The sequence below is a fragment of the Mytilus californianus genome, unplaced genomic scaffold (genome assembly GCF_021869535.1).
Source record: "Mytilus californianus isolate M0D057914Y unplaced genomic scaffold, xbMytCali1.0.p SCAF_3, whole genome shotgun sequence".
NCBI lineage: Eukaryota > Metazoa > Mollusca > Bivalvia > Mytilida > Mytilidae > Mytilus > Mytilus californianus.
The window spans coordinates 110,425,506-110,447,056 of NW_026262679.1; the positions used below are offsets into that span (position 1 = coordinate 110,425,506).

Sequence of the window (21,551 nt, forward strand, 5' to 3'; positions counted from 1 at the left end):
TATAAATCAAAATTGGGACGTTCATACTTTCGAACGACCGTACTTTCCTTTCTGAGATCCTTTATCTTAGTATTTTTGGTATTCCTTTACTAGGAATAAATCTGGGCAAATAGTGGTACTAGTTTGGAATCCAAATTTGTCGTTGTCGGTTTCCCGTGCATTGTTTGCCATGACATTTTTGTGGATTCCAGGCACAAGTACTTGGGGGACAGGACAGTTTGTTTCACCCTCATTTTTTTCCTTAATCCTTTTTTATTTTCAATGGCAGTTTCGACAAATCCAGTAATGTTGTTTTGGGAGCATGTTTCAGTCCGACGCATTTTTGGTGAAACCACTCTAATTAAGCAGCCATCACAAAGGAGTGATGCAGCAATGTGCACGTCTGTATTGCATACTGTACAATTCCATTCTGCACTTTCCCTTTTTGAAGTTAAAGAAACTTTCAATGTCTGCCATGCTTCAGGTGAAAAATATTTTTATACTCTTAATTGCGATGTTTATATTTTCGTCCAATATTTTTGTTGGAAACATGTGAGGTTGTTTCATGTTGTCTTTTAATATAATTTCATTGCCGTCCATTTCTGATGTTATGTTTACCTCCAATTTCAATATTCAACTTAGCATGGCTGAAAAAAAATCAATAAAACATTTTCGGACAGGTTGAAACAGGTGGAAACAGTGTTTTCATTTCCAGAGTCCAGATATTTTGTGATCGTAATTTCGTTCTTATTGGTACATGCTCTATTGAACAGTTCATCAAGTATTAATAAATAGTGCCATGAAAATAATAATTTTTTTTACTCTTGTTTATTATTTATTTTTCAGCTTGCCTCAATATTCACTGTCCCAAATTTTTGTAATCAAGTTATTTACCTTCTTCAAAACATTTAATACTTAAAACTATTTAAACACCATTTGTTGAATAATAATAATAATAATAATAATAATAATAATAATAATAATAATAATAATAATAATAATAATAATAATAATAATTATAATATAAGATTATTCCTTTTCGAAGAATTAAGCAACACATCAATAGAAGGTTTAAGTTTAATAAATCTTGCGTACATTGAAGTGCATTAATGTAACAATAACACAATTTAACCGTAGACACAAATATTATTGTTACATTCGTAATTAATCGGTTCCTTACCCAACCCTGCATTCCGGCAATTAGTCTCCAATGTAACAATAACTTTTTTATTATTGTTACATTTCAATGTAACCGTAGCCAGTGCCTTTATTTTTTTTTATCAGTCAGGCTACGGATAAACTATATACGGCGTGAAAATATTTACTGGATAAAAAGGATTATATTTTATATACTTCAATGGCCAAGTTTATATAAAACACGTGTACGTGGACTTTCTTTTAAAAGAAAATCCTTTATCTTATCAGTGAAAATCTCCAGACCGTTCTCAAATTGGCCGATGACTTTTTCGTATGCAGTGACAATAATCACGAGACCTCTCGTTTGTAATTCGGTAATCGCATATCATGTAGCTCTGCTTTAAGTGCGAGGGCCTTGAAAACCGTGATGAAATAAAAGGTTAGCAAACGTGGAAGCTAGATAGTGTTAATTGATTCTGAAAGATGAAATATGTTAATACACCAAATCATTTAACAACTGTTATGACAAAATACAATTAACAAATGAAAAACGCATGGGAAAAATACAAAAATTAAACATCGCTCTATTGCATGTCTATCATTTCACTTATTTTTTCACGTTCTGTGTTGATTTCTTTCATGATATATATAGGTCACGTTTGGTAAACTTCGGCAATAAACACGAAAGTTAACTAGCCGGTGCAATAACATAAAATTTATGTTATTGTACCGGTGTTTATTTAAAAACTCGTGTGAATAGGAGAAAGAACACAAAAATTAAAAGAAAATAAGTGGAGATTAGTAAGAAATAAAAATCTGTGTACCGTGCATATTTGTGGACTGGTGTATATAATTGTAAATAATAAATTAGATAAATAAGCTATCATTGGAGTCGGCTTTTTAAATTGATTGATTGACTGTTGATTGCTTAACGTCCAGTGGCAAATATTTCATGCATCATGTTCATGACAATAGGCTTTTTATAAAACGAAGACATAAATTAAATGTAATACATATGAAGCACTACAATGTAGCATATTGGTAATAGAAAGCAGAATGTTTAGGCATGATACCTAAGGTACGATCAGTATTAATACAATAATTATATGTGTCTGGTTTATCAAGGAATAGTATATATCTAAATTTATTTATAATGAAATATATAGTATTATTTAAAGCAAAAGTATCAAGTTTTGTAATTTTTCTTTTGACCACAGCATTGTCTGGCTTTCTTTGATTTGTTATCCTGTTTGAAAATTTAAAAAAAATGCCTTATAACAACAATAGAAAACTGAAAGTTCTTGAAGTTTATTTCTTATTCTAGAAATAGGCGTATTATGTACTCTTTTATTTATTTCTGATCATTTTCAAAATGTGATATTCGAATATCCACAACATTCATACATTTATTTAAATAAGAATCAAGAGATTTTTTTATCAGATTTTTCCCGTTTACACCAATTTTTACAATACGAGGAAAGATCGTCTTTTGTGACCTGACGACACTGTTTTCAATCTTTTTTAGCTGGAGGACGATATTTTGGTCCAAGTTATTTAAACACATTGCAAAACTCCCCGTTGAGTATAAAATACGAAGATGTGGTATGATTGCCAATGAGACAACTATCTTAAGAGTCCAAATGTCTTGGATTTAAGCAATTATAGGCCACCGTACGACCTTCAACAATGACTATTTAATACGTCCTTTTTAGCACTTTTACACATTTTATATTTCCCGCGATTTTTTCTTTTTCCATTCGGAACTTGTTTAGTATCCACGTGATTATCTTGTTGATAGCATCGCAACAGAAGGAAGCTTTCTGAAATTCTGATCAAGATGCCAGAAAAAAAACAAGAATATTGGATACCAGAAAGTATTAAAGAAGTATCGTTCGAGGAAAAATATGAAATCCTGACAGAATTGGGGAAGTATGTTTTCTAACGGATACAAGGTGCCCGTGAAGAACGTTAGTTACCGCATTATTTACATCTAACGATTACCTCCCTTGAAGGCTTGATAAATATTTTTGCCCTCAATTTTGTGTTTTTGTGGTAAACTAAGCTATAAACTCCGACATGTTCATGAAAAAAACCTATAAGTATGACCAACGATAACTTTTTATCCGAATGTATAAACTGTTGTCAATGATCGTGATGACAGAGGAAAAGGGGGACATTGGAATTATTTTTCTAGTTCCAACTTGATTTTAAAGTGAAATGGCTAATATTTCATATATTTCCAGTATGGGAACAACTGAAAACTTCCATTTAATAGGATTACAATATCTGGTTTCCAATTAATGGGATATAGACAATTTATACAAGTCTGACAACTTTTGAAAATCTCCATGGTTGTTTTACATGATTAAGTGTGAGACTGTTATACATCTAAACACAGTAGCCTGAAGATTTCATAATTATAGCGAAAAAATGGGGGAAATAAAATATTTTTACTGCTAAAAATATTTTATTTCCCCCATTTTTTTGCTAATTATGAAATCTTCAGGCGACTGTGATCTAAATCATTTCAATAGCCTCTGTTGTTTTTTGCATACATGTTTTTTTTTCTGTAGAAATAGTGTCATATCTCTTCTATTTTTCTTATTGTTTATGAGATTATAAGCTTTTTTTTCTTTTTATTAGCATGATTTTTGCATTTATGTATTTTATCATGCAGCAAGATCTTTTCTTGTGTAGAAATGATTGACTGTTGACCTTTTCCATAGATGAATATTGACTTCAAAGGAGATTGACGATCTGATACCTAATAACCTTGTGAGAAGTTATACAATAACTTCACATGGATAATTTGATAAATGACAACAATTACAATAGTTGAAATATCCATTTGAGCTGCTAGCTGTTAATTGTATCAAACTAGACCCAATTAATTTGTAAACTTGTATTAAAAATCCATATCTTAAGCAGTCAGATTTAACTCATAGCAATGGAAATGTCTAATGAACAGTTCTTTTGATTACCTTTAACATGTTTGCTTGACTGTTATGAGTTGCCCTCATTATCTGGCGCATGGTCTTAAATTTTTTTTTTGTAATGTCCTGAAGTAATAAACATGTATACATGTATGTACGACATGTACATGTTACGTTGATGTACGATATCTTTTCTGTTCCATTCAATTGATAAAGCTGTGTTTTGTACAACATGACAATCTTAGATGGTAGATATCCAGGTTGTAATATTCAGACTTACATTGATATCTGACCTTCCATTTTATTTATAAGCTTGCTGCAAGCTTATAAATAAAATAAATGAAGTTGCTACTAGTATATTCTACTTGGAGAGGTCTAACTGTTTGAAATAACTGTGAAAATGAAACTACTTCCAAGAATTTCTGCATATTTGCTAACATATGCATGGTGAAAAGAATAAAGAGATGGTAGACATAATTATAGGCACTTCAATACATGTAACAAGATATTTTTGAATTGACTGATTAAGAACACACATGTGTACATGTACATTGTACATATATAGTGCATTCATTCCAATTTTATATGTTTTCAGAGGAGCTACTTCTGTAGTGCACAAGTGTAATGATAAAGGAACAAGTAAGGCTTGGGCTGTCAAAATAATAAATAAACGGGTAAGTAAAACAGAAGATTGTACAAAGGTTTGATGATTATAATTACAATGTATGTGTAGTGAGTTATATGGGCTCAATAAGTTTCATTTGGTTGAAAGTGTGTATGCATTTAGGATTAATACATTTGTATGTTTTAAAAAAAGTTTTGAATACAAAAATGTAAAATTGAGAATGGAAACGGGGAATGTGTCAAAGAGACAACAACCCGACCAAAGAACAGAAAATAGCCCAAGGCCACCAATGGGTCTTCAACACAGCAAGAAAATCCATACTATAAGGAATTATAAAATTTTAAGTTATTTAATAACTGGGTTTTCAGATAGAGCTCCAGTTTTTAATTTGAGGTTGTACAGTGGGTGGACATATGAACCATTCAACCAATACTCTTCAAATGTTTATATGTTGTTACTGATAGAAAAATTGAGGTAAAGTACAGTGTTGATAATTTTCACTTTTGCCTTTCTGGAATTATGGTCTTTTAGTAACTTTGATTGATTGGAAAATGGACATTGCTTACATCCACTTCATTTGAACTTTGGTGGATTTTTGTCTCATATGCGATCATACCACATCTCCTTATTCTTATAGTTATGTCATTTCTGTGCAATAACTTGTGAACTGTTTGTCCAATGCTTTTAACATTTTTAAATTATGTTGTTATTGATTACAAAATTGAGGTCAAGATTAAAAAAAGTTAAAAGGCCAAATAAAGTACAAAGTTGAAGAACACTTTTTTGTAGAAGAAACGTGAGTCTGGCGTATACAAATATAAGCCAGGTATCTTTGATGAGTTTTATTTCTATACCTTACATGTATATCAAATATTCTTAATGTATTGAAATTTATAATTATAGGTTGACTTCAAAGTAATCAATACAGAAATTGGTGTTTTGTTGAAATTAAATCATCCAAATGTGGTATGTAAACATTTAATGACATTGTGACAAATTCTTTAAAATTTCTTGCAACTCACTTCTATCAATGCTTTGTTCAAAAGTAAAATATTGGTGATTGCATTGCTTGCTTTCATTGTACATATGAAATGGACCAATAGATAATATTCATTGTCCTAGCTAATGACCTTAAAGCCCTGCCATGAGCAATTTTGTTTTCTGAAGAAAGATATCTGCTTTTTAATGCTAAAAATGGAAAGAGCTTTTCCAACCCCAAAATACTATAATTCCACCAAAAATATGTTTATATATTCAATTTTTTCAATTTATTATCTATGAACATGATCAAGTTGTCCTTTTAAAACATGAAACCTCTCCTAAGTTGCCCTTCATTTTAAAATTGTGCCCCTTTGCCATTAAACCCAGGCTACATGCATATGTAGAAAACTGATGTGTATCCCAATTACAGGTCTCTGTCAACACTTTTGTTCAATGTGCTTGTATGCATCGTCAAAATGCTTTTCTGTTGCTTATAAATTATCCAATAGAGACTAACAAAATTAACACATGATTTTGAAATTAGAACATAAGTGCAATAAGATATTACTTTTTTTGTCTTACCTGACATCAAAGCTATAGGGACATATACTTTTTAGGGATCACTTCTATCCTTTAGATTGATTCTGCATTGTGTTGGCACCACACTTTATGTTAATCCGTAATTCGTGAAAAATGATTGAATCAATTTCTGCTAAAACAGCACAATTTCTTCTACAGGACGTGAAGTTGTGCACCTGCTATTTTAATTTTTGATTTGAGTGATTTTTGATGTTTCCCATACCAAAAACATTGACCTAGCCATTTCTGCTTATATTTTTTTGGAGATGACAAGACGAATCACACATTTTGTTTTCATCGAAATAAAAAAAAATTACAAACATGAATTAACTAACAGTACATTCTGTACACTTCTACATCAGTTGAATGAGGAATCAATGATATATTCAAAGAGATGAACACTGGTTACCTCAATTCCTTTGATCCAAGTATGTGATATATATTTTCTATAATTTATATGTTATTTGCATTTTAGATTAGACTTAAAGAAATATATGAAACACCCCAGCACATATATCTGGTGTTAGAGCTAGTGAAAGGAGGTGAACTGTTTGACAGGTATTGGAAGCCAGATTAGTTTAACCATAGGTGTAAAATGAAAAAGACTGGTTAAAATATATCATATACTGATCATGAGTGCATGTACTTCAGTATCGAAAAAATTTGCAAGTTTGGGATAAAAAAGAGTTGAATTTTATTTGCATTTTGATACAAAGCATCTATGATGAGACCTTATTTCTAGCTTTTGAAATTTATAAATAGTAATTTCTAAAGCATAATTTGAATTTGATTAAAATACTTTTAATAAATATGATGAACATAATTGTTGTAGTTCTTAAGAGTGATTATATGTCATTGACAAATATTTTAATTTAAAAAAATGTTTATTCACTGATCCTTTGACCTAAAGAGTACTTTCATTTTTGAGAAAGGTTTTTATTGCTGCATGATGATTGCCCTCCCAGATTGAATAATTTGACTAGTATTGTTTAAGGTTAACCATTGTTGATTGGGCCATAGACCTAGGTGATCAATAGATTGAGAGACTTCATTTATCCATATTCTCTATGTATAAAACATACTCTATTTTATATAATTAACTGATATATATGCAATAGAAATCAGATATTTGTTAGCATATTTGAGTATTTTTAGGATAGTGACTGAGGATTGATTGTTAACATATTTGAGTATGTTTTTAGGATAGTGACTGAGAATTGATTGTTAACATATTTGAGTATGTTTTTAGGATAGTGACTGAGGATTGATTGTTAACATATTTAAGTATGTTTTTAGGATTGTGACTGAGGATTGATTGTTAACATATTTGAGTATGTTTATAGGATAGTGACTGAGGATTGATTGCTAACATATTTGAGTATGTTTTTAGGATAGTAACAAGAGGATTTTACTCTGAGAAAGATGCAGCTGCTGCTGTAAAACAGACACTTATTGCTGTACAGGTAAGATATCAAAGGAATGACTGCAATATTTTTTCTGTCTATTTGAAATAACATAAAAAATGTGGTGCACACTGAATAACCCGCGTAGCGGGTTATTTTAAAGTGTACACCACATTTTTTATGTTATTTCGAATAGACAGAAAAAATATTAGTCATTTCTTATAATTTAATTCTAAATTTCATTTAAACCGGAGTAAACCATGAAAAAGTAGACAAAATTATGTCTATGGGCTGATAAACAAAACAACGTCAGCCAATCAGAAGACGTGTTACATCCAAAATTAAATTATAAAAGAATAGCCCTAACACATAAAAATTATTTATGTGCCTTCATAATTGATCTCTCCTACTTGCAAGCACCTGAACTCTATTTAATTCAAACATGATACAACTGAATTTTTTATTGGGTCCTCGGAGAGAAAGCCAATCAGTTTGCCGCTCAATTTTATCGAGATAGGTAAATCAATGGTTAATTCTGGTTGGTTGATTTTTCATCGACTGGGATAGGCAATCAGGCATTTATGTAGCCATCGTAGAGCAGTGGAATTTAACAACTGAATTGTTCTTTTTAGCCTTTTTTCATTATTAAGAAACGTCGTGTGTAATATGGTTTTGTTAAAAGTCATCTTTGTAGATGTGATCACACACTTATTAATGATCCTGTCAACTATCTAATGTGTATACAGAGAGGTATTTTAGTTTGAATCCAGCACAATTTGTGCAATTTAACGTGAAAAATCATGGGCAAGAGTTATTTCTACTGAATCATCTTGTGCATACTTTTCATTGTGGTCAAAATTCAGAAAAAAACAAACAAAATTGTAGGAAATTTGCAGGTGTTTAATTTTTGATGTTTGATATTTAGCTTATTCACCTACTAACATTTATAACATTGTCTTTTTCAGTATCTTCATCAGAATGGAGTGGTGCACAGAGATTTAAAGGTAAGAAGACACAGGTGATTGATGGAAGGAACCTTAGATATTAGAATCAAGAATTTGATCTTTTATCTTATCTGATGTTTCACAGCAAAAAAAAAATTTTGTTTTTTTATAAAAAGTGGTGAAAAAATGTTGTTTCATACATGTACCATAAAAAAGTACTGAAATCTTGATTTTGAACCTGTAAATTTTAGATCAATAAGATTTTTTCTGATATTGTGTGGCAAGCAATGAAATTATAACATTTTTTTTAAAAAGTTTCAGTTTAATGCAACTGTACACATTATTTCCAGTTTAAACAGTTCTGACTTTATCACAGAGTGAGTGAAAAAAATCACATATTCTCCTTTTTGTTAAAACTTAACCCAACTTTGTTACTTTGTTTCTACACATAAGTATCTAAATATAATATAGTTAAGACCTTATTATGTTGTGGCAGTTTGTCTTGTATTGTTGGAATGATTTCATGCCAGAATAAGTTTGTATTTTACACAGGTTCTGTGCATTTTATTCATTATTTACCAACGCTTGTATTTCTTTCGTTATATGAAATTGCTCTGAATAGAAATATATAAGTCAGGAGATGTGATATGATTGCCAATGAGACAACTATGCAGAGTCCAAATTGAAACCTTCAACAATGAGCAAAACCTGTACCATACAGTAAGCTATAAAAACCCCAACAATGCTAAACAAATTTGAAAAAAAAATAACACAATGGAAATAGAAAGTTTATTTTTGTAGCTTCAGATGCTTTATACTGTATCTATGGTACATTTAATTTATTTCTTCAATTAATGAAAATAGAAGAATCAAATTCATTCAAATGAAGCAAAGTATTTAGGGTTTGAAAAAGAAATGAGATCATGACCACCCTTGGAACTATAAATAAAAACTAACAAAATAAATGTTTTTTCAGGATTTATTTTGGTTACTTTTATTGTTCAATAAGTACATTAACTAACAACTTAAATTTTTGGTGAAAGTTGACATGTCTTTTTCAACTTTGCTAACCCCTGCTATATCATGTGTGTAATATAAAATACAATACATTTTCTGGTGATAAGGATCATTCATAATTAAGACTGATTGGTAATTAACTGTCTTTTTCAGCCTGAAAATTTATTATATGAAGATCTCAGAGAAGACTCAGCTCTCAAAGTTGGTATGTAAAATATTGCCTTCACCTTGTCCATCTGTCTTGTCTGTCTGTTTGTCCAACAAATATTTCTGTCACACTTTTCTTAGGTACTACTGAACAAATGACTTCATATTTAGTCAGCAGTTTGACATAATGAGTTGTTATGTTTAAGAATTTTCTTGGTCTGTCAGACTCATGCTTTCTGTTCTCCAATACTTTGAATTGGGGGTATGTTTAGAACGCAACCAAAGTAATCTTGTTACTGTTTTAATTTTAATTTCAAAGTTCAGGATAGGTTCAGAAATAATTTTTTAGCTTGAAAATTACCTGGGATGCAATATTTGTGCCCCTTCTAAGAAAGTAGGGGTTGTGATGTTTTCATGTCTATGTGTCTGTTTGATTTTTCTACATGTAATCAGGATAAAGCTTTGACTCAAGTTTACCATTTAGTTGTGGTCACATAAACTTGTAACTAGGATCACATATTTATTATGATGTGAAATTATTAAGATATATGTCAAATTAGGTTTTGACCAAGATTTCTGGTATACCTATCCGAGCTTGAGCAGGTCAAAGTTTTGGTTTAAGAGGTTAAAGTTTTGGTTTAAAAGAGGTTAAAGTTTTGGTTTAAGAGATGTCAAAGTTTTGGTTTAAGAGAGATTAAAGTTTTGGTTTAAGAGATGTCAAAGTTTTGGTTTAAGAGAGGTTAAAGTTTTGGTTTAAGAGATGTCAAAGTTTTGGTTTAAGAGAGGTCAAAGTTTTGGTTTAAGAGAGGTTAAAGTTTTGGTTTAAGAGATGTCAAAGTTTTGGTTTAAGAGAGGTCAAAGTTTTGGTTTAAGAGAAGTTAAAGTTTTGGTTTAAGAGAGGTTAAAGTTTTGGTTTAAGAGAGTTAACCATTAAGTTGTGGGCACATTAACTAAAAAGTTTAGCACACAATTTCTCTTTGACTGAACAAGGAATGGTTAGTGCATGAGGAGCATAGTGCCCTATGGACACTTACTGGTATTCTTGTTTAATAAATATATATATATAAAATTTTAACCGTTTTATTGCTGGGACACTAATGTTTTATTTAATTGCTATGAATTTCAATGATTATATTTTATTTTTCATGCATTAAAAATTATTTTGTATTAAATTTAAAATTTACAGCTGACTTTGGATTATCTAAAATATTGGACCATGAAGTACAGATGAATACAGTTTGTGGAACCCCAGGTTACTGTGGTATGTACTGTTCACAGGAGTATGAAACTTTTCATTACACAACCAGTTTTTTCCTGAGAAACTTTTTTTAACCATTACTATTCATTTCATTTGCATAATAGGAAAATATTGCATTTTGCCATTCCTAACAAGCGTAAAATCTTTCCATAAGGAGATAAAGGAGAATATTGAGCTTTTATGTAGCATAAGAAAAAGGAAGTTCCTTCTTTACATACTAATTTTCAGTAGACAGGATATCTATGAAACATTATTACATAAATAAATATGTATCTATTCATTTATGGTAATATATATGTTCTGATAAAGATTTTAGATTTAAACATTAGTTCATAAAATTTCAGCACCAGAAGTATTGGCAGGAAAGAAATACACACCAGCAGTAGATATTTGGAGTTGTGGAGTTATTACATATATCTTGTAAGTTACATATTATTTTTGTTAAAGAAATATGAATGACACTTTCTTTTTTCTTATGATTTTATTTGCTGAGTAGCAACTTAATCAGACTCAGGTTATAATATGAATGCCATAAAAATATTCAGTTGTCAATAGGTTTCAGGACCAATTAATTTTTGCCAGTTGGAGTATCTTTACCAAACTTGTAATTCCACATGGTAAGATGAAGACCTTTGGGTCAAAGGTCATGATCACAGTAAAAGTAAATAGACTAAAATGTTTGCAAAATTTTGGTTTCATGACATTATCTGTTGAAACACATGTTCAACTTTACCAAAGTTGGTTTGACGACCCCTATTCGGGTCAATAGGTCAAAGGTCAATGTCATAGCAGCTATTGATAGATGAATATTATCTTTTGAACCACATGTACAACTTAAACCAAACTTAGTGTGAAAATGTGGCTTTTGATTTGGATGACACTGATTTTTGGTTCTTAAAGGGACACTAGCTGTCAAATTCATGTTCACCGATTTGACTCAAATTCTCATATTTGATTTATAACAATGTAAAACATTTATCCAAACTATTACAAGTCTAAAATAAACAGTTAACAGGACATGGGCATGATAACATGTAGCTTCGTTTTGTGTGTATTTTAGTCTAGACGCCATCTAATTAACTATCGAGTTGACCTCCAAAGTCATCTGATGACCATATAAGCAATGTAAACATAAATAAAGATATAAATAGATTAAGCGAACTCATGCTATTGGATTTGTCTAGGTCTGTTTAATTTCATATTATAGATTAAAAATATATGTTTATCATCTGTTTTACCTGTATAAGAATGATTTTTTGTGGATTGGATCAGTCAATCAAATGATTTACCTTTGTTTCACTTTCAATGTTGACATTCTTTTCCTTTAAATAACTTTACACATACAATTCACGTGTTATCCATCTCTAGCTAAGGGGTTAAATTGAAGTTCACATGAATACAGATTCAATGAGGTCGAATTATTCACTTCCAAGTGAATAATTCATCATCGATGTTTCTTAGCTTATTTTGACAAAATTGAACCATACTGGCGGCTAAAAGCAAATAATTATTTCACTATTTCACTTTCATAAATGATTGAACAAAAAAAGTCATATATTAGATTTTTTTATTTATCTCGTAGCTAGTGCCCCTTAAAGGTAAAAGATAAAAGTCACTGCAGCTATTTATAGACTGAAATTTAGCAAAAGTTTTGTTTCCAAATGTAATCTTTTGACCTGCATGTCCAGCTTTTATTAAAAAGTCTTTGATGTACTCTACATAAAAATCTGTTTCTTCTGCTGCAGATCAAATAAAGATCACAACTCAGAATATGCATCTATGATGCTTTTGCAACTTTTATACCCCGTCTGTAATAGTAGAAGTATATGTTTTCTGGTGTGTACATCTGTCTGTCTGTCCCGTTATAAGTTAAGGTTGTTTACCATGAAGTTGTGGTCACATCAACTTGAAATTTAGTACACATTATGTATGGTGTGAACTTTTAAAATTATATACCAAATTACTGTTTTGACCCTGATATCTAGGTTCATGTCCATGGAAATGCGAAAATGAGAAATCAGTGAATTCTCAGGTTAAAGTTTTTGGTTATGGTTGTTTAACATGAAGTTGTAATCACATCAACTGAGAACTTAGTACACATGTTCATTATAATGTTAACTTTTTAAATAAAATGCTATACAACAGGGTTTAGATCCTGATTTCACAGTTCTCTAAACATCATACATGTCCTATATATGTGTGTTTCCTCAGCCTTTTGAAAGCTTACAAATATATTTAATAATTTGTTTGTCAATTACAATTGAGACTAAACATACAGGAGACACAAAACAAAATGTGTTATAGGAAAATATGTTGCAACAACAAATGTTGGTTGGACCTTAAAAAAAAAGAAGATTTTGACAACTTCATGACACTTAAGCCGTTCTTCTATATCAAATAAACAAAACTACTAATTGAAGCGAAGATTGAAGACCTTTATATCCACCTATACAGTGCAGCTTCTATGTCAAACGCTCCTGGTGAGGATGTGTTCCTGGTGCTGGTAAATCCAGAAAAAAATGCTTTCAACCCGTAGTGTTTTTAAAGTGTTGCATCGTTTTTCAAGGATAAGAATTGTCTCATTCAGGTTTTCAAGTATAATTTGAAATTTTTTTTTAACTCTCCTTTTCAGGTTATGTGGATATGAACCATTTTATGAAGAATCAGAAAGAGAAGTATATAAAAGAATATTGAAAGGAGATTACCATTTTGATTCCCCATTCTGGGACAGTATTTCATGGAATGCTAAGGTTAGATATCACATTGTAAATTCAGAAACAATAGACAAATAAGTGAGATAATCATATTGTGCATTTAGGTAATGCTGCTTACAACTAATACTCCAAAAAAATGTATCAAAATTTAATTGAGGATTTTCATTTATTGTGAAATGATTAAAATATCCCAAAATTTTCTGAATTTATAGTAATAATTACACTGTTACTTAACTTGCACCATTCTTTCCTTTAATTGGCATTTTGAAATTGTTTATTTGCTGATTACTTGTTTTTCCTAAGACTATCAATTAGTTTGAAAGATTAACCTTTTAGATCCAATTCTGCTATTTTGTGACAGTCCTGGTCAGAAACAAATAATCAAATGAAGATACAAATTTTTAATCAAATGGATTGTATGAGTGACCACTCTTGAGAAGCATTGCAATTAACACTTTTTTCTTTCAAATATATAAATAGACAAAATATGATGAGAGGCTTAGTAACCCCTAAAGTCTAAAACTTATAAAGAAAGTGTAAAATAGTAAGAGTAGAAGGTAATTTATTGAATTAAAGGTATTTTTTGTTATTGAAAAATCATTTTAAGTATAATTAAGGTTCAGAGGTTTGTAGACTTAGAAACTTATTATGCAAATGTAATTATGTTGAAGGGTGCACAATTTTAACATAACATGTCAAATTCTCCATATTTTTATACAGGATTTAATAAGTAAAATGCTACAACTTGATCCTAAGAAAAGAATAACAGCAGATCAAGCATTACAACATCCATGGGTTAAAGGGTCGGCAGCTAAGAATGAACATATGGCGGAAGCTCAGAATAAGATCAAAGAATTCAATGCAGCCAGAAAGATGAGGGTAAATATTGGGCATAATTAGAGATGCAGAAATAAGGGAATTACACTAATAGATAACTAATACATTACAGATGTAAACGCCAAAAAATGACGTTTAAAAAGGTAAAAAAATCCTTTAGCCCCTTGTTGTGCCACCTATACTAATTTTGAAACCTATTCATTAACTATTTAGTGAGGAGTTGTATAATATCACTCAATCATGGTAAACAATTACTTATTGAAAACTATTTACAAACTAGTTTGGCCAGACATTTTAGCCAAAAATTGTAGAAATAATTCAATGAGGATCCTCTTGTGTTGGACAGGAAGTTTTGAAAAGCTTATACAGCTAACCCACATGCAGTGCAGCTAATTGGAACCTAACTTTATAAGTATATTTTATTGTTTGGCTGATCTGTAAATATACTGATTGTGTCCTATTTGTCATAGTGACATTCTGACAATGTCTGGATTTTCATTGCAAACATAACAAGAGTTACACCCAGTCTTATTCAGTTAGGAGTTCATGCAATTCTCTCAGCTTTTGTATCTTTTTAGAAATTTGAACATCAATTAACTACTGTTATCTCCTATTTAACCTCCATAAGCTGGATTCATTGTTGATCTTTTTTTTTTAAATCGACAGTTGAATGTCTGAGAATTGCAACTATGCAAATATGTAATTCATAATTCTAATTTTGATTTTCAATACTTGCTATATGGTATATATTCTACAACTGAAGAATACACTTTTCAGATACCATAAATGCAAGATGCCAATTGACATATTACAAATTTCGAAATACAAATATACATATCACAAATTTACAAAATAACAAATTACAAAAGTACATATCACAAATGTACCATGTAGCAAGTACTGAAAATCAAAACTAGAATTTTGATTAACATAGTTGCAGAGTTGCAAAGTTGGAGTTGCAATTCTCAGACATTCAATTGTCAAGTTGCACTGTTACAAATTAAGAGTTGCAAAGTTGGAATATCAAAATTATAGAGTTGCATGCATACAATTTAAGAATTGCAGAGTTGGAATTATGTTCTTGTTCCAATTAACATATGCAGGATATTACAGGAGTTCATGAAAAAATAAATTTTAAAACATATAAAATTTTGATGAATTGCATAAAGCTTATCTCAACCAGAGTCTCAGGGCAGTAAAACTTTCAAAAACTTGTCTGTATTTTTATCATATCCAATTTCCAGTAAGCATTTTAAGAAAAATATCATGAATGAAGAAAAATTTCATCTTTTGCTTTATTTTTTTCTTTAGGACGAAGGTATGAATTCTAAAACTTGCAGTCAAACTCCTAATACACTTAGTTTTATTTTTAAAAGTCTTCCTTTAACAAGTTTTGAGTCTGACACTACCACTGTTGTTTTCCTATTGCTTTATATGACACTGAATTTGGTACACTGATGACTTTTGGTTTAATACTTATCCTTATTTTAATTTTGAGTTGATAGTAATGATCAATGGGGAAAAATTAACTATATAAAACTAGTATAATTGGAAAAGTCAGATTTGCAATGATTGACCCTTTTAGATAAATAGTTAATGTATAGCTGTTTAGTATTTGTCATTCAATATGTAACTAAACTCTTCTTTATCTGTTGAAAACATAATGTATCTAGTTTTAATGGTGATAATTATTTACTCTTTTTTTCTTTTTTGTTATACCTGAGATAAAAGTTGCAAAGGGTATCAATAAGGCAATACACTGGGATCTTATCCTTAAATGCCATGGTTGTTTGCATTGTGATTGTCAAATAGTTAAGTCTAATATTAATGATTTCAACAGCTTGAATACAGTTTTAAGCATATGTAGAATTTTATGACAATTGCCCAGATACTTCTTCTTGAAGTCATTACATCTGTATAGAACTTCATAACACTTGGACTGAAGCTTCCTTTTTATATAAAAAGAAAAAATCTCATGTAAAATCTGGCAAATGCAAAAATGTATTTTCCTGTATTTTGGAGTTGAACTTGACCTAAATTTATACACACTAGAATTTTATAAACCATTGACTTTAAATTGAATTTCATAGTATTTGAATGATAATTCTTTTATGTTCCTGTTTTGTATAAATATCTGTTTTAAACTATTACATAGTATCTAACAGAATATAAAAAATTGGACTCCAAATCTTGTTGTATGATTATAAACTGGCATCAGAAAGTAAAAATGTATGCTTTATGGAATCAGATTCTTTTGCTTACAATTTTTTGTTGTTGTAGGCAACAATGGATGCAACGTTATTAGCTGCTCGAGTCGGCCGTGTACAAGAACTCCTCGGATCAATCAGTGATGTATCGCAACAATCGGTGCCTATGGAAATGTAGATATATTTTTACAGACTGTGATATTAACACATTGAATACTTCACACTGGTTTGCAATCATCATATCATGGAAACTGTTGACTCCGTCCAATTCAAAAGAATTTATAAGTGTGATATTTGATCAATTATCTGTCAGTGTAATATCAAGAGGGAGAAAACTATTTGTTTAATCTGTTTTAGACAATATGAAGGACTTTGGTTTAATTTATTGTTCTTGCATCAAAGAAAAGTAATGTTACACTATTAACTGATTATCCATTTTGTAAAAAATCAAATTTTGGTGCATGGTTTTTTTTTAAATTATCCAGAATATTGTAAGATTCTGAAATAGAGATTTTCAATATTTTTTATTCTGTTACACGATGTCTAAAATTAAGTTTGATATGCACTCAAAAGAAATAGTGAATTTGATATCAAATATGGATCTTCAAGATTGACCTATGCTCCATTTGTATATTTTCGACTTGTCCTTTTGTGAAAGGATAGAATTTGAAGATCTTAAGTTATAAATTTTATATATAATTAATAAGAAGCTGTTAAATATGTATGATCTGTCCATTTGTAATAACTGACTGCAATTGACAGTCACAAATATCAGCAAAGGTGTTAATTTTGCTTAAATTAAAGGACATGTTATGATGTCCTAATATGGTTACCTGATTATAATATGGTAAGATGAATGGAAATTTAATGAAATGATTTCATCATGGCAAGTTTATTCTGCAATATTTCCTTAATAGTTTCAAGATTTATAATTCTGTAACCACTTTGATTGAACATGTTGTTTGTAAATTGCAGATTTGACATTTTTCTTCTTTTACCTGCACTGTCATATCGCCTTTGGAGGGATTATTGTTGAAGTGTTCTTATACACTAGTGTCTCGATTTCACAAGGAATATCTGTATAACAAAGAATTATTTGCCCCAAAAAAAAATTGATGTAAACATTTTTTTTTAAATATTAATCAATGGTAGATCCAAAAAATGTATTGCCATGGGTGGTGGTCACTGCTGTCACCTAAAGTGTGAATTTTATGAGATTTTTTGTTTTGTTTTTGGGGGGATGTCCTTAATTTTAGAGCATTCCTGGGTTGAAAGTTTCTACACACATTATGTAAAGAGTCCCAAAAAAAGTTTAATCTTTGAAATATTTATGTTGCAACAAAACTGGTTTTCTGTGTCATAAATGTCTTTTTTGAATCTTTTACAGTAATACATTTTTTGGAAGATTGCATACTTTTATGGCATTTATACTCCAAAAATCTTTTTTGTTTGTTTGCACTTAGGTTAAATATTCTTACACATAATTTGTTATAAAGAAGTGATACTTTGTATGCAATTTAAGACTGATAGGAATCTTAGTCCATCATTTATATAGATGACTGTTGGATTATTGTAGATCAAAAAAAAATCAGTAATATTTGTACATATCTACCTTTACATAGTTTTTTTACAATATTTAATGTTTACAATTGATTTTGTATAAACATGTGTTGCTTCTGTGATAGTTTTGATATCTTTTTTCTTCCTTTATTTTGTACATTCCAGTTTTTTTATTGTATTTATAGTACGTAGGCAAGAAAACTAAAATGTAATATTTTATCTGAATAAATATTTGTTATCTAGTTTATTTCATTGATAATATAACTGTTTTACAATGTATGCTGTGTAAAATACTTTGAATACACAGGATGTGGAATAGTTCTTTGCATAGACCATCCAGTATCACAGGAAGATGTTACTTCAAGTAAACTGTTGATGACACAATTTAAACACAATTATTTCTGTATGCAGTTTTGCTTATGGAAAGTATTAGTGAATACTCTTTAATATGCCATGGAAACAAGTTTTCAATAGAATAGTGACATTGTCGTATCATCCTGGCAAAATATTTAGTGCAATGATAAAATTACTTTTGATTTCATCTTATGTATAAAAATATTTCCCATACTGATTACAGAAAGATTTTGAGTGAATTATGACCTATTTTCAAACTTTAACCATCTTAATTCTATACTTCAGTGTGCAGGTGACAGGAGACATACAGGGTAGGTTTTGGTGGAAATTTAAATCAGAATTGGTATAGCATGAAAACAGTGCAATGTCATAAAATTAACAGCCCTTCAAATTGCAGGGTGAGTTGATCGAGTGAAGTAATTTATCTACAGGTATCACTACCAGTCAACACTGAAGCTGTCAATTTCGTGGTACCACGCTCTCTTTAAGGTGCTTTTTATTCCAATCTTAATTCACTAGGATTTTTGTTTTCCTGCTTCCTCTGCCAATAAAAACTGACCACCATGATAGAGCTCAGGGGGCTGGTAATGATTAAAACAACAATAAATCAATCAAATTCCACTATGCAAGAAATGAACATATACGAAAGTCTGTTGTGGATGAAAGGAGTTCAAAGTCACAAACTATAATCTGGATACAATGGTTGAAGTATACAAAAGATGAACACACAACTTTCCTTATCTTAAATCTTTTTCAATATGCATTGAAAATTTGCCACTGGACATTAAGCACACACACATCAATCAATGGTGTTTTACAACTTTTTGGAATTTTGGGTCCTCAATGCTTTTCAACTTTGTACTTGTTTGGCTTTAAAACTATTTTGATCTGAGCGTCACTGATGAGTCTTATGTAGACAAAATGCGCATCTGGCGTATTAAATTATAATCCTGGTACCTTTGATAACTAATTAAATATAAATTTAATACATAACATTAAGTATCTTTTGCATGAATTATATGTAATGTTAAAACATTTTGATTAGGGAGAACTGTATGTTATAGACGGATTTTTTCTCTGAATTCATGTCAGACCTAAAAAAAAGTATTTTGAATTAAATGTCAACTATAATTATGCATAAATCAGATTCTATAGGTAACACTAGTTCACTAGTTGTTAACAGTTTTTGTCTATTAAAATCCAGTTATTGATTTGGGGTCTTTTATGGCGTGCTGATGGACGGGCAGCTCTAGCTGTTTCCTTGTGTTACCTTAAAAACTGTTAAACTGCTTTTCAAATTTGATATTCTGGAGTTGTAGTCCAATTGATTGATTGGAAAATGGCCCTTAATGTCATTTCTGTGCAATAATTGAACTGTACATGTTCAAACAATGCTTTTCAAATTTTATTATGTTGTAACTGATGACAAAATAGATATAAGGTTTGATAATGATGATTTTCACATGTTATGTCCTGGAAAATGGTACTTATGTTGTTTCTGTGCAATAGATTATGAACTGTTCGACCAGTTCTTTTAATTTTTTTATATTTTGTTACTGATGACAAAAGGAAAATTCTTTACACACTTCCTGTCCTCTCTTTAAGTTCAACAATGATTACCTTCACAATACCCACAACCATGTTTGCTGTCAATTTGACAGCACATGCAAGTTTTGTTTTCTTATTAAATTTAAACAGCTGCTTTATTTAAGACTATAGGCCATTGCCTTAAGTTTGGTCACACTACTTTCATTTGAAAGAGCCAATTGTTTCTGTTATTTGAACTTTGTATCTTCCTTGAAAAAATTTTACATTTGTTTTGTTGCAATCGGATGAAATAATTGTGTCTACCAAATGGAACACTTCTTATTTGTCGATTTTGGAATTTACTCTTCAATGATTCTTCAAGGCAAAATGTGTTCACGCTTCACAAGATTAATGCTGGAGTAAACATATATATATAAAGTGTCCACATCTGAAGCTTACAAGAGGCGTTAGTGGTACTTACATATTAAGCAAATATTTTGTCTGACTTTGAAGCTTACGTTTGTCAATTTTCATATTTTATAAATATTAGTCCAACGTGAACTAAATTATTCAGGAATTATGAATAAACTAATCATAAAAACGTGGGGGATGGGGCAGTGTCGATACTAATTTTTTTGTAGAGCATGCTACAATTTGACACATAACAGACATAGTGACCCTACATTCCTTCAGCATAGTTGTGGCGGTGTCATCATTAAGGTTCCAACAGTTGTCCTATTTTGTTTTTTTTTAAATATCAAAAACTTTGTCAAACCTTCATTTTTCTCTTGGAATGACGGTTTTTTATGAGCAGAATACAGTATACAGAGAAAAATTCTGAAAACATTTTGTTTTTATTTTTTCTGTATTTTACTGATTAATGCACTTTGGTAGCTAACGCAAACGTATCCAGTATCGCTTTATTTTTTTAAGCATCAATCAATACCTTTGTCAAACCTTCATAGAATTTGATGAAATTTTCAGTTTTCATTTTTATGATTAGTGGGATAATGAAACTTGGAAAGAAGCTTCTACACGACAAAGAAAAGCATCTAAAGACCATTTTCGATATAACATTTTTCTCTCCATATTTTACAGATGAATAGACTCAGTTTTAGCAGTTAGCATTTCACATTTATATTGCCAGCAGCTATCACTGGTTAGACACATGGTTCCGCGAAACCTTTTGTGAATTTTTAGTATCATGAGAATAAACAAGTCTTACGATTGTGGTTCTGATTTGATATTGGCAATAGCCTTCCTTCAAAAATCCAACCTGTTTTAAGACGGGATTGAGATTAAAGAGTAGCACCTATATGCAAAGCAACAAAAAGTAATAATCTCGGGTA

At 30.3% G+C, this 21,551-nt stretch overlaps 1 protein-coding gene across 1 annotated transcript; it reads left to right on the forward strand.

The window, feature by feature from the left end:
• Positions 1 to 2,895: 2,895 nt before the first annotated feature.
• Positions 2,896 to 18,563, forward strand: LOC127735780 (calcium/calmodulin-dependent protein kinase type IV-like). Its single transcript, XM_052246095.1, has 12 exons — positions 2,896 to 3,045; positions 4,645 to 4,723; positions 5,578 to 5,640; positions 6,710 to 6,792; positions 7,625 to 7,697; positions 8,603 to 8,641; positions 9,752 to 9,803; positions 10,932 to 11,006; positions 11,348 to 11,423; positions 13,636 to 13,753; positions 14,438 to 14,596; positions 16,835 to 18,563. The coding sequence occupies exons 1-12, from the start codon at positions 2,954 to 2,956 to the stop codon at positions 16,937 to 16,939; spliced, it is 1,014 nt and encodes a 337-aa protein (XP_052102055.1). The 5' UTR covers positions 2,896 to 2,953; the 3' UTR covers positions 16,940 to 18,563.
• The last annotated feature ends 2,988 nt before the right edge of the window (positions 18,564 to 21,551 follow it).

Coding starts and splice junctions, on each gene's coding strand:
- LOC127735780 (XM_052246095.1), top strand. CDS start 2,954: ATGCCAGAAAAAAAACAAGAATATTGGATACCAGAAAGTATTAAAGAA. Junction 5,641..6,709: donor AATTAAATCATCCAAATGTG/GTATGTAAACAT, acceptor TTTGCATTTTAG/ATTAGACTTAAAGAAATATA. Junction 8,642..9,751: donor TGGTGCACAGAGATTTAAAG/GTAAGAAGACAC, acceptor TGTCTTTTTCAG/CCTGAAAATTTATTATATGA.